This window comes from Stegastes partitus, unplaced genomic scaffold (genome assembly GCF_000690725.1).
Source record: "Stegastes partitus isolate 25-593 unplaced genomic scaffold, Stegastes_partitus-1.0.2 Scaffold95, whole genome shotgun sequence".
NCBI classification, from domain to species: Eukaryota; Metazoa; Chordata; class Actinopteri; family Pomacentridae; genus Stegastes; species Stegastes partitus.
The window spans coordinates 909019-923703 of NW_007577826.1; the positions used below are offsets into that span (position 1 = coordinate 909019).

Here is a 14685-nt window from a genome sequence, read left to right on the forward strand (position 1 = left end):
GTCTTGGTGTCAGTGGAGTCACCTGCAACGGTCGTCTGGCATTCAAGCCAAAGTGGTGGAGTCGGTTGCGAATGGTTTGTCTGCAAACCCTAGTACCCCTCACATCTCGTAAACGGGCCTGCAGCTCTGTGGCACTTGCATAGCGATGTCTGAGTGCATAGGTCCTGAAGTACTGGTCATCGTATTGGGCGGCTGTGGCTCAGGTGGTAGAGCGAGTCGGTCAATGATCGGAAGGTCGAAGGTTCGATTCCGCCCTGTAACCTGTTTCATGGTCGTTGTGTCCTTAGGCAAGACACTTCACCCACCCGCCTGGTGTGAATGCGTATGAATGGATTGTTTGAGGTGGTGGTCGGAGGGGCCGTAGGCGCAGAATGGCAGCCACGCCTCTGTCAGTCTGCCCCAGGGCAGCTGTGGCTACAATCGTAGCTACCACCACCAGAATGAATGTGTGTGAATGAATAATTGACAGTGTAAAGCGACTTTGAGTGTCCAGAAAAAGCGCTATATAAATCTAATCTATTATTATTATTGTTATCGTTGCGGTCGGTCTTGGGGCCCCACTCCTGGGTCTGTCACGAACTGTACCAGTAGTTCTGTGTCTTGATGCAAGTCTGCCGATGACACTTTGAGACACACCAAGTTCATGAGCAACATCAGCCAGCCTGCCACCGACTCGAAGGTGTGCTATGGCCTGCTCGTCCGTTAAGTGACGTCGTGTGTTCATGTCTTTTTGAAAGATGAACTTGAAATGACTTACTGACAATATCAGCTTTTTATACCCACAGAATGTTGAAATTGGTGCCACATTGAAAAGGGTTGTTTTTTGGTATTGGCCCCAATATGTAAGGCACACTGTACAGAGTGAGACCATTACATGGAAAACACAAAATGAGGTGTGTCTACCACCCCAATACAATAGCCTCCCTGTCCCAGAAATCTCTGAAGTGAAACAAAGACTGTATGTATGAAATCCACTGAGTCTCTCACAATATCCCTAACTTATTGTGAGTAGTGTACTTCATCACATGTACCAGTAAACATCATTGCAATGATGTCTTAGTCATCATTATTAAACACACGAAGGATGATCAATGAATTATCTATAGAGCTCCTATGGAAAAAAAAAACGTGCAAAGAGCTACGCGATTCCATATCAAATGAAAAGGTCATGAACAGGGAAGTAATGACTTATATGTAAAAAGAGAGAATGAGAAAAAATATTACTTTAGAAATATGCCTGAATGACATTTTACAGAACACTGTATGGACTACATAGTATTAAGACAATCTAAACAAACTGTGTTTTACTACAGTACCTTCTCCTCAAGCAAAAGTGACTTTTGTGTATGGACTAGGGATGGCATACTATCAATGAACTGCAGTTACTGGGTTAACCAATTAAAATACATAATATTTGATGAAAGACATGCATGTCAGAGAATGTATTGTAAATCAGCTGTTGTATCTGGTTGTGCCAACAGATAGAGCTCATACTGTTTAAGAAGACAAAAGACTCGTTTGCTGTGTTTAATACCATGACAACCTGAGAAGGCAGTTAGGGTCAGTGTTACCTTAGTGTTGGACTATGGGCAATTTCATGTTGGCAAATGCAAAGAACTATGGGAATGTTAATGTTAAAATCCAAACTGTTAAATGAATAGACTTGTGACTGCAATTTTAGTTTCGTTGCATTTGAACCATGACTGTTGTGGATGGATGGGGGGAGGTGGCGTTAGGTGTTTTGTTCTGAGAACATTGTGGGCATCTAGCTAGCAATCGACCACCATGACAGAGACTTCAGTAAAAGGTAACAGCTTCCTGCTCGTACCCTGCTCGTATTATAGCTTGAGTTACACAATTTCTTTACCATTTTTCACGTGTGTTTATTGTCATTGTCTTGCTGTAACACCCAACTGCATCAAAGACCAAACCTTCCCAGTGGTGATTTCAGGTTTTCCTGAAGAATGTGGAGGTAATCCTCCTTATTCATCATTTCCTTTACCTTGTGTAAAGCTCCAGTTCCACTGGCAGCAAAGCAGCCCCAGAACATGATACTACTGCCACCATGCTTGACAGTCAGTATGTTGTTCTTGGGGTTAAAGGTCTCAACTTCTGTCATCCAAACATATTTCTGCTCATTGTGACCAAATAGCAAATTTTTTGTTTCATCTGAACACAGACTTTTTCTCTAGAAGGCCTTTTCTTTTTCAGCAGCAAACTCTGGCCTTAAAGCCAATTCATGGTTTCCACAAACAAAGTCAGCCGCCACCACCGCGAGGCACCCCCGAATATTCGGGATATTTGTCATTAATTGGGACCGAATGTCCGGAGATCAGAAATTGCTATTTGGACCAGCCAAAGTACCCTTACCTATGTGGATAAGGATTGAATTGACCTTAGGGGTGCCACCTCGGGAGCAAGGGTTTCCTTTTTTGCACAGTGGCCTCTAAGCCCATGGTGATGTAAAACATGCTTGACTGTGGACTCTGATTTAGAGCAGCTTCTAATTCATGTTGCTGAGACTCAGTACATAGCAGGGTGAAGAGGTTCAGCTACATAAATACATCCATGTTCTAATGAGTTAGATTTATTTGTTTTGTTTACCTATTTATTTTATTAATCTCATGTCTAAGTACAGAGCTGGAGTCAAACGATAGTTAGCCAGGCAAAGATAAAAGCTCTTTTTTTCATTCTTTACACAATTCATTCTGTCACTTCTCATGAACAGTTAATGCTTTGAAGAGTTCTACAGGATGCTCCGTTATCCAAATTTATATGATTCACAGTGTCAAGACTACAATGAAACAAGAAAGATGGTGTTGATATAGAGTTTAAGAAAGCAGTGTGATTCAGCCATGAGGATACCACAATAGCCGGTTTTACACCCTGTATTCAACTGTGGACATCAAGAACAACTTTTGTCTTTAGACATTCAGACAGTTTAGTCTGTTTAAAGCATACTGAGGCCTCCACAGTGCTATGGTATGTTCCGAAACAGAGGTCAGAACAATCTAGTCTTAACTGGTGAGAAGTGCAGCGCTCCCTTGATGTAGCACTGCCTCAAACCGAAACAAGAATGTGGACTCATACCTTGTGATTTTACTCCAAATGGAGGCGAATAATCACCAATCCTCGAGAATCGCTTGTAGTTTGGATCAAGAAACATGGGCGCCAGTTTCGTGAACCTGTTGATGTGAAGAAAACATGTTAAAAAAAAAAGTAAGAATGAAGAAATTATATTCATGAATGTAGATATATCCAAAATCCATACAGCCCTGATGTGAACATTGTAGATGCACTGATTAACAGCAGAATGCTTTAGAGGATTTAAAGGATCATGTTTCCAGCTAATCCACAATCTAAGATAATCTTTACCAAAACAAAGTGAGGTAAAGGACAGAGCTGACAGCTTCACACAGTGAGGCTGTGAGCAGACATTTTGGCTGACATACTGTTGACATAGCAGCAACAAGGGAGTAGTGTTTTAAAATGCCTTGCTTCAAAGGCCCTCAATCATGGCAACTGGAAAGCAGACAAGCATGGTCCCATCACTTCTCCACCAAGGCTCAGTCAGTGTTTTGAAGACAGCACTGACCAATCCGAACCCTTTCCCTGATAAACTCCCTCCTTCATTACAGATGTAACAAGCAAACCAATTTTAAGCCACAACAGGGACTGTACTGGAGCACTAATCCCATCTTTTTTTGAAAACTAGTTGTTCACTCCAGTCTCCAGTTGGACAGCTCCACAGTCCGCCATGGTGTCACGAGGTTTAGTGTTGGGGGCATCATTTACTGTCTCCCTCTTGGTAAATAGTAAATGGTCTTATGGACTGAGTGCTTTTCTACCTTAGTAGTACTCAAAGCGCTTTACAATGTGTTCTCATTCATCCATTCACACACACATTCATACACCAATGGTGAAAGAGCTGCCATGCAAGGTGCTGCAATTAGAGGACAACCGCTCCACCACCTGAGGCACAGCCGCCCTGGTAATATGTTAACTATGGATTTTATTTTTACTGCTGACAATACACAGTTTTGGCTGTTTCTGCCACCTGATGTTGTGTGGACGGATGCATTGTCCTGGAACAACAGCAGCCAGCTCCAAGTTTAATCTCCTTTTTTCTTTGATTGCTTAAAAATATTAGAGTTTTTGTGGACAGTGATATAAGAGTTTATAGTATACAGTTATCCCCCAACATGAGAGTTATGCCCCTTGTTTCTAAGGCCAAGGACTTTTAGAAGTACCAATATCCATGTAGATGATGAGAACGACAGCCTCAACTCTGGGTTTAGTTCATTTTTGGGAGTTGGTTCTTCTCAAAATGTAAATAAACCAACTCACTGTTTTAGCCACAGCCTTGATCTGTTTTTTTTTACATGACACAGAAACTGAACATCTCACTGTTTTTCCCCAAAACCCTCTTTTATCTGATCATTTTTAATAACATTTGAATGATGGACTAATAATAATAATATCTTTATTTATAGAGCACTTTTCATACCAAGATGTAGCTCAAAGTGCTTTCCAATTTAAAAACATAAAACAAACAAAAACAAAACACGCACATATAAAACCACGTACTTGCCCCCACGCACACACAATCACCCACAGAACCACATACACTATAATAATGACAATATATACTATAAAAAAAGAGCATGGCAGGGCACTGAGGAACCATGTGAGGAAAAGCAACCTATGGGGAGCTCATCCACACTGAGAGGGATCACAGTCCACAGCCACGAGGAGGGTCACCGCCACAGAGACCCCCGGCCCAGAAGGACTGGGGTGGTTGGACTCCACACAGTCCTCCGGGCCTGAGGGGTCTCCAGGATGACCCCCCCGTGGGCAGACCAGCCACACCTCCCAGTGTGGAGGCCCCCCATGAGGAAACACTGGAGCTAAAAATAATATAGAACTAAAAGCTAAAAGACATTAGAATAAAATGAACTAAAAACTAAAAGACATTACAATAAAATGAGCTAAAAACTAAAAGACATTGGAATAAAAGAGTTAAAAGCCAGGCCTAAATTAAGAAAGTAAACAAATCAGTTAAAAGCTAAACTAAAAAGGTATGTCTTGAGCCTTCTTTTGAAAACATCAACAGTCTCTGCGGTCCTGATGTCCTCTGGCAGGCTATTCCATCGCTGGGGACCATAATGGCTGAATGCAGCCTCCCCGTGGGTTTTTGTTTTAGCTCTTGGAATAGTTAAAAGGCCGGTGCCAGAGGACCTCAGGATCCGCGAGGGTTGATATGATAAAAGCAAGTCAGATAAATAAGATGGCCCAAGACCCTTAAGACACTTAAAAACTAATAAAAGTACCTTAAAATCAACTACAGAAACTACTAAAATAGGACTACAGAGCATCTACCAAGAAGTTCCATTACAGCAGATGTTTATCTGACGAAGCAATAACTAAATGTAAGGAAATACTTCCAATATTATTCTCTTCAAAGTCATATGTCATCACAGTAAAGAGCAACTCCTCCAATGTTAGTCCTACACAGGTGGATAATCTCATTGATAGAACTGCAGCTTTACTGTGTACATCACTCGACACTGTTGACCCTCTGAAAAAGAAAGCAATAAATATGATAAAATAGCTCCATGGTATAGTCAACAGCAGTGCATCTTAAAGCAGAATTGAAGAAGACTGGAAAGACAGTAGTGCTGTACAAATTCAGAACAGTTTCATCTAGCTTGTAAAAAGTAGCTGTAATAAAAACCACTACTCAAAAAGCCTACTCTAGATCCAGGCGTTTTAGCAAACTATAGGCCTATGATCTTCTAATAGCAAATATCTTCTAGGCGCAAGGTTGTGAATGGCCTTAAATGGTAACAGGAGGATTTTGAATTGGATGCGGAACTGAACCGGAAGCCAGTGGAGCTGCTGGAGGACAGGAGTGATGTGGTGGATCGAGGGGATTCGGGTTATTATGTGGGCAGCTGAATTCTGGACCAGTTGAAGTTTATGGAGGGATTTGTGAGAGAGACCAAAGATGAGAGAATTACAGTAATCCAGACGGGAAGTGACGAGGGAGGGGCGGAGGCGATTGATGTTACGTAGGTGAAAGTAGGCAGACTTGGTAATGTTATTGATGTGGGATTGGAAGGATAATATGCTGTCAAAGATGGCACCCAGACTCTTAACCTGGGGAGAAGGTGAGACAGTGGAATTATCAATTGTGAGAGAAAAGCTGTTGGTTTTGGATTAGGTGGACTGGTGCCAATGAGGAGAACCTCTGTTTTGCTAGTGTTTAATTCAAGGAAGTTTAGGGTGAATCAGGTTTTTGTTTCAGAGATGCAATCAGTGAGGGAGGTGGGCGGAAGAGTGGACGAGGGTTTAGTGGTGAGGTGTCATCAGTGTAACAGTGGAAATGAATGTCAAACTTAAGGCAGATATTGGCAAGGGGAAGAAGGTAGATGATGAAGAGGAGGGGCCCCAGGACAGAACCCTGGGGGTTCTGAAGTCACGGAGGAGGGGGTGGATTTAAAGGACCTGAGTTGGATAAAGTGAGTGCCGCCAGAGCAGGGGCGGATCCAGGATATTTTCAGTGGGGGGGCACGGGGGGTACAACAGATATTTTGGGGGGGGGGGGCACAGAAAACTGTAATAAATTTAAATATTATAAAAATCAACTATTTTTTATATATATATCACAATTTGTTATAATATATAATAATTAGCATTATCATTATCATTATTATTATTATTATTATTATTATTATTAATAATAATAATAATAATAATAAATATAGTAATAAAAAATATTTTGTTGTGAATATGCAAGTGAACCAAATCCTGGCAGCAAACTCTGCGTTGGATCAACTGATTTGTAAAAGCAAGAGGACCGAAGCGAACAAAAGCAGGAAGAGCCAAGTGACAGTTTATTCGGACAAAATTGTTCAAGGACAAACATCAAGTTATTAGGAGATGATACTGGCCTATATGATCTCATGACAGTGTATGTTCGTCTACAGCGTCTGCTCACAAAAACAACAAAGTGAGAAGCTTAGCTCTGCCTAAATTGACCAAAAACAGCACTTTAAAGTTGACTCTGATGACAGAAACAGACCCTATAGTTGCATTAAGAAGGTAAATAATAAGTTTGATCTTGCTGTACATGTCTGCTGGTGCTGCTACCTTCTGATTCTTCTGACAAGTGATCATAAAGAATTAAAAGAATTGCAATTTGTTAAATGTCTTGCCATATTGTAAATGACATAATTAAAAACAACACAGAAATTAATGCCATCAGGTTAGTCATAGAAACAATTAGTTTTCAGTCATTTAATTCACCCAATTATGACAGAATAACAAATAAATTCTGTTGTTTGGTAAAAAATACACGTGCAACACTCTTTTCATATCTGCATTTTCACCTGGAGGGTGATGGTTACTGCTCTGGCCCTGGATGCTTGCCTCAACAACACATGATGATGGTCCCTGGCTGCATTCAGGCTGACCCTGGCCCTCTCCGGACTCTGAGCTGTCAGTGCTGTCAGTCTGACCTGCAGTGTCCCTGCTCTCAGTGTTCTGATCTGCTACTGACTTCCTTTTAATAAAAAAAAGTTTTGAATGTCTCCTCTCCATTTCATTCTCTGTGAAACATATGTATTTATGCCACTCCTTCTCGTCTTTTCTTGGACATCAACCGACGTTCGCAAACGTCCTCTCAATCCAAACTTAATCCAAGTACCCAATCAAAAGCACCTTACGTCTTTGGTGCATTCAGTGGCAGTCGGACAACGACGTTGCGTTCAAGAGCGTCATAATTCGGAGATTCTGTATTGGTAATATCAATTTCAAACAAATTTTTTAATTGGGGGGGGGGCACATGGGGTAGCCAATCAGATCACAGGGGGGGCCAGTGCCCCCCCGTGCCCGCACGGTAGATCCACCACTGCGCCAGAGAGGCAAGAAGTGAACCAGAACCAGTTATAACCACCATTACATGTCACTAACTCTGTGTTTCCCCCTGAAGTCCTGTGTTTGTTCTTTCAGCAAATGTCTCTGGATCTGGAGCTTCACGTCTCTAATCTGCAGTTGCTGGCCTCATCGACCTCCAAAATGTTTACTCTGTTTGTACTGCTGCCCTCCATCTGCTATCCTGTTATCCCCACTCCCACCCAACCGGTCGAGGCAGATGGCCTCCTTTCCTGACCCTGGTTCTGTTGGAGGTTTTTTTCAGGGGGGCTTTTTGATTCTTTCCCACCGCTTGCTCAGAGTGAGTCCAAAGGCAACTTTGGATTGTTGGGTTATCTGTTTAAAGTCGTCAGGTCTTCACCTTATTATGTTAAGTGCTGTGAGATGACATATGCTGTGAATTGAACTGTATAAATAAAACTGAATTGAATTACGGCTACAGTGTACAAAAGTGTACAGTTAGCAGTGTATCTTACTTGTTAGGACTTGAAAGGCAGGTCAATAAAGATCCCCTCTGGTGAAAATTAAATGTTTAACCAATTTCAAATTATTTTTGTATTTGCTGGAAGAAATATAAGAAAAGCAAGCAGTCAATACCATTGCTGAGAATTTCCTACTTTAAACTACAGAGTACTGATGACAGTCACAAAAACAAGGACTCAGACTTCCAGTGTTTCATAAGTAACAATCCTGTCACCTAGAAGGATGGGGCTTTCTGTATCAATATTCTTCAGACACATTTTCAGATTTGAACAAAAACAACCCTACATTTGTAACACAGAGATGGGTTTTAAGGGGTGAAATCAATGACCCGAAAGAAACTTTAAAAATTGCCAGCTGATGACATTTCAGGGTTTGATAAACTTTGTGACTCCTTAAACAACCATTGCCTCCTCTAAGCCATTGAACAAGGTTTGGAAAATGAAGCTCAATAATGCCTACAGGGTTTATACACATTTTTGTGTATGACTTTAAATTAGTTTAAATAAGCAATAGGAACTCCAAAGTTTTTCATCTAAAAGTGCACAAGTGTTATGTCCTGATAACAAAATGCGAAAAAACTGAAAGGGTCTGACAATACTTTGTTTTAAAGAAAATTATTAAATATTGATGTTTAATTCAATATACGGCAAACCAGATTAGAGCAGTGGATTAAGGTATATCTTTTCCAGTTATCGAACACTGTGCATTTATGACATAACTGAGACAGCATCAGTGGCAACCTCAGCACTGAGGTCAGCTCTGTGGCCCTGGAGCCGCCACAGCTAGCTGTAACTGCACAGAACAACCTGGAATTCCATGATGTGAGTGATTACATCAGTCTCCTTGGCTACAGAGTTTGGTGTGATCTTTTGCTTGCGCCAACAAAACTTTCACCAACCCCATTTTATGATGGGAACACAATCACTTCAAGGTGAAAAATTTAGTCTGGAGGGTTGAACTTGCTGGTTACCACCTGCAGTGCATTTATAATTAGTGTCTGTTCAACATTGCATGTAAAACAAAAATTACAAAGTGTATACTGTTAATTTTGTGCTTTGGGGCATTGAATATGCTATGCTCTATTTAATCCTCACATATGTCTCCACTTTTGAGGATTGGACCTTAATGAAGGCCACATAGCTGAGCTTCCTGTTAAAGCACAACTCAACATGTATGCACTTCTAAGCATCGACATATGTATGGGTATTTTGTCAAGATCCCTTGGAGACAGTTGATGAACACATGAATTCATAAACAGAGAAAAATCACCATCATGATAGCAGAGACCTCCACCACTACATCCCCGTCTAACGTTGCGTTTAATTTACACTGACATAAAATCTGAAAATTATAAAGAAAAACAGAAGCAATATAAACTAATTACTACTGTTTAGTAGTAAATACTTAAGACTAATGGAGAAGACACTATTCAAGAATTACAGAACAACTAAATACATGCTCTGTCAGGAAATTAGTTCTACACTACAAAAGACTTATTAACAAAACCAACCACATTCGTGTTATTTCAAAAGACTCGGATGCTATTAAAAATTAATAAGACCTTTTAAGGGTTTTTACTTTCAAAAGTCATTAAAAAAAACAAAAAAAACAACTTGACTTCAAAATCGAATTTATTGCATAAACAACAAAAAAAAATTAAACTTATAAAAAGGTAGCATGTACATCAACAAAACCAGCAGTTTTGCCATGGAAGAAACATAACATTAAATTACAGCGCTCCTTCTTCGACTGATTTCATGCATGTATTACATAATGAACTACACCTGAGCTCAGATTTGGCAGCATGAAGCAGCTGCTCTAAAGTTTATTGTCTGCAGAGTAATTGAAAGAAAATGTTTCCTAAAAACACTTTACACACAGTTAAAAAAAATAAATAAATCAGCTACTTGCTGCTTGTCTGAATGATTGATGGTGTACTTTGATGGATTTATCCAGATCTAATGTCCATTTGTCATGGTAGTTGGTTAAATCAGTGCCCATAAATTAGAAAAGTAGCAATTTGTTTCCCAAAATTACAAATAATGTAAAATGAGTTCATTTTCTGTGGATGTGATTTTCTTGTGGTCTAAAAGTTCTTGTCCCACAAGTTATGCTCCACTTAAGCAGTTGCCATCAATACTCCCCTCACTTCCCACTGGTATAAAACATTTTGTAACCCTGCTGTTCTATCTTCAATACTATGGCCTTTCATAAAGACAGAAAGAAAGACAGAAAGAAAGACAGAAAGAAAGAAAGACAGAAAGAAAGAAAGACAGAAAGACAGAAAGAAAGACAGAAAGACAGAAAGAAAGAAAGACAGAAAGACAGAAAGAAAGACAGAAAGACAGAAAGAAAGAAAGAAAGAAAGAAAGAAAGAAAGAAAGAAAGGTCATTTGGTGCAACTTCATCAAGTTCTTTTTCCCATCCAAAAGCTGACTCTTAGGAAATCATTTCCATATGAGCTGTGAGATGAGAAATCAGAATGCATTTTTAGTCTGAAGTGACCAGAGTGTCAGTAAAAGGAAAGACAATGTCTTAACCCTAATTTGTCAGATAAATAGAGAAAATTCTTGTAGACTTTGGCCCCAACCTTGGCACTATCACTTGGTCCTGCCAAGTGGCAAGTGGCAGAGCCAGGGGGGAGAACAATCAATTCATCAATTTTAAAGGAGTTCACAGCTTTAAAATGTTTCTAAAAGGATTTGGTTTCCTTTATTAAATTGGGATAGGTGCTGAGGCCTGGTATGAACCAAGCCCCGGGGCGACATGTTTAAATCCAGGAGGATCAATAAGTTCCGACACTAACAGCATTTCTAACGGTACTTTAGGAAGTAAGAAGATCATTGTGTTGCACATTCTATGTCATCACCATAAGACACGTGTCTGATGTGATGTGTCGATGGTGCACTTTTGCTTTTTTTTTTTTTGTTCTGTCTGTCGGAGTGTGTAGCTCTGACGGACTGAACTCGTGGTCTCTGAGGGCAGAGCAGCTCTGTGCAGCAAACGTTAACAATGATTACACTTGACTACAGCTGATGCAGAAAATATTTGTTTCCACAAAAGTAGCAAGTCATTTGCATGTCAGAGCAGAAACACGATCAATCTGTGGAAAGGTTCAGTAAAAGTACAGATGGAGAAGTTGATCCCTCACTAACCAGGTATGTTGTTTGCTAGCAGCCTGCACAAAGTTCATTCAGTTATACGAACACATGCTACTAATTAAAGTATGTATTTTCCAGCTGTTGAACTGCAGGAGAGTTCATAAACTCGGTCTGAAATTCAGAGCATCATCTGAACTGTTGCTCATAATTTCAGTTTCAGAGATTTAGTGACAAACTCTGTCTTACTTTATATTCACTATTGTCTGACTGAATGTTGGTGCGAAAAGAAGTACTTGAACTGTTTTCTTCACTGAACTAATAAAATCACTGAAAGTCCTGCATTCAATACACTTCAATATACTCAAAAATGAAGCATGAAAGATGTTTTGTCGACACAATGTGCTGACATTAATTCTGATTTAACACTGGACAGTGTAATGAAACACATTGCAGAATACTTGACATCAGTAAAACCTGTGATGCTGTCCACAGAGCTCTGATCCTCCCATCAACACATTAGTGTTGACAGCTATGTAAGGATGCTATTCATAGACAGTAGCAGAAAATATAGCAGTCTTATTCTGTTCCTAATGTGTTGAGGTGTTTCTTCTTTAAAACAAAAACAATGACAAAGTACCGATAAGAATACCATTAAAGTACCGGATCGATAAGCAGTATCAGAAATAGTAGTAAAGTTCTAATCTTAGCGATACTCATCCCTACCAAAACATTTTCTTTTGACTGTGATAGTCAAGATGGTACATGATGATACAGAATGGTTAGTGAGGAAAGAACAAAGTGGAGCATACAGGATGTGGCCATTTCGTTTGAAGCAGTAGTTTATGACTGACTGTTAGAGCTTCTTGACTGTTCTCTCACCTGCATCACCTGCTGTCAGCTGCAGCAGAGGAACCTGGGCAAAAACAGCAGAATAAATGGGTCAAGGACGCCCTGGGCATTCTACCGCTGCTTTTTCCTAAGGAAAATGCTCCTGTGTTATTTTAACAGGTTACAATCTGGACTCTGTCAGCACACTTCATTAACACTGCTGTCTGAAGGCGCTGCTGGGTTGTAGGGTTGCGTGTCTCTGGTGCTCAGAGAGGGAGTGCATAAGTGAACTGACCTGAGGTTTTCTCACGCACTGGGACGACAGCAGAGCAGAAGGGGGCAAAAATAGATGTGCACGACACATAAGCCCATTCAGAATGCTGCATCTTCAAACTCATTTTATACATAGTGCTAAAAACATAAGCAGGTGAAGAGCTTTCACAGTGTGTGGACTTCTTAGGTCTTTAATAATGCAGAGCCAGAAATGGGATCCTTCCTCTGTCATACCATACTGAGCTCAGAGAGCTTTCTATTGTAGAAAACAGGACAGTTTTCCTGGGAGGTCCGTTTTTAGGCATACAGTCGGTGAATATGGTGGTTCTTTGGAGTACCACAAGCATGGAAGCATCTCCACCTTCAAAGTGCTTCCTTTGTCACTGTCAGTATACCTTCCAGTGGCTTACTGACACATCCACACTGAAGTTTTAAAGGTGTTAAAATCGCACTCACCTTCCTGGTGGTGCATTCATTTGCTTAAGTGAAGGTCTTAGGATAGAAATCTCTAATTAGCTGCCACAGAGTATTCCATTCAGAAGCTATAAACACAACACTGAAACAAATATGTATCAGAAATGAGTGTCATAAAAATTGAGTTTCAATTAAACAACGTTTTCTATGTTCCTTGATCGTTAAAGGACCACAGCTGCACAGTCCTTCTCCACCTTCATGTGCACAGTGCACTCAGCACCAAGATACAATAGACAGGCAAAGAACATTTCAAGCTCAGGAAAATACTAAACAGTCACACAGATGCTTTTGCTGCTTGTTGCTCTGCACAAAATGGTCCATTTTCTAGGGCCTCAAAACCAGTAACATGATCACTGATCCCCCAAAAATCTTTAAAAATTAGGCTACAACACAGTGAATATCTTAAGGCAGTGTAAACTTGGGGGCCATTGGATGGACAGTGAGAAGGAGTGAGAGAAAATGAGGAGGAAAAGTTTGAGAGTGATGTAAAAAGCATCTCTGGCTGGGTATTTACACTCCTGCAACAAAATCTAAATGTCACAAACCAATATTAAATCAATTCTTTAACACAACGATCTGATATCTGTTAATATCACAAAGCCTTCCATGATACATCTTCAATTCGGTTCCAGGGTTGGGATCAGTATGCAACAATATTTTAAGACAATCAATTACATCTATTTTATCAACTCAAAAAGAAACTAAAGCCTGGTTTCACTAAATTTATTACAGAGCTTTGAAAAAAAGAGTAAATCATGAACATGAAATTAAGTATTCTAGTAATTCTAGTAGGTAAACCTTTGGTTCACTACGCAGTGCCATGTTTGTCATGTTTAGAGGCTTTTCTTTGATTAACTTTCATTATGAAACTAAATATTTTTTTAAAAACTAAGAACTTTCTCATTAAAGCAGGATACCTTAAAGCAGATACGTCACTTATATTTAGCATTTAAACAATATACTTTAGTAAGTTAGAACCAGCTTACAGACAACTAACAAGGTCACCACTTCACCTATTTTTTAAGTACCGTATTTTCCGCACCATAAGGCGCACCTAAAAACCTCCAATTTTCTCAAAAGCTGACAGTGCGCCTTATAATCAGGTGCGCCCTATATATGGACCAACATATACATGTGGACCAATATTGAGCCACGGTAATTACGGTTAATTACGGTAATCAGCCGCCGACTTCATGTCCCCCGTAGAAGAAGAAGCGCGCGGTGCATGCTGGAATATGTGACTGCACAGGCCGCACCGTTTCATTTTTCTTTGTGTGTTTATGTGAAGACCCCGAAATGGCTCCTATTAAGAGACACGCTTACAACGCAGAGTTTAAACTCAAGGCGATCAGCCACGCAGTAGAACACGGGAATAGAGCAGCAGCGAGAGAATTTAACATTAACGAATCAATGGTGCGGAAGCGGAGGAAGCAACAAGATGACCTGCGCCAGGTAAAGAAGACAAAACAGAGTTTCCGAGGGAACAAACCGAGATGGCCACAGTTGGAGGACAATCTCGAACAGTGGGCTGTTGAACAGAGAGCAGCAAGTAGAAGTGTCAGTACAGTCACTATTCGAATGAAGGCAACAG

At 40.3% G+C, this 14685-nt stretch overlaps 1 protein-coding gene across 1 annotated transcript in view; it reads right to left on the bottom strand.

Annotated features, from left to right (window-relative positions):
* The window catches only part of st3gal3a (ST3 beta-galactoside alpha-2,3-sialyltransferase 3a), a 61863-nt gene that overhangs the window by 32514 nt on the left and 14664 nt on the right, over positions 1-14685 (bottom strand). The window contains exon 4 of the mRNA XM_008277332.1: positions 3091-3185. Coding sequence (XP_008275554.1) covers positions 3091-3185 — 95 coding nt within the window. The remainder of the gene's footprint in view (positions 1-3090; positions 3186-14685) is intronic.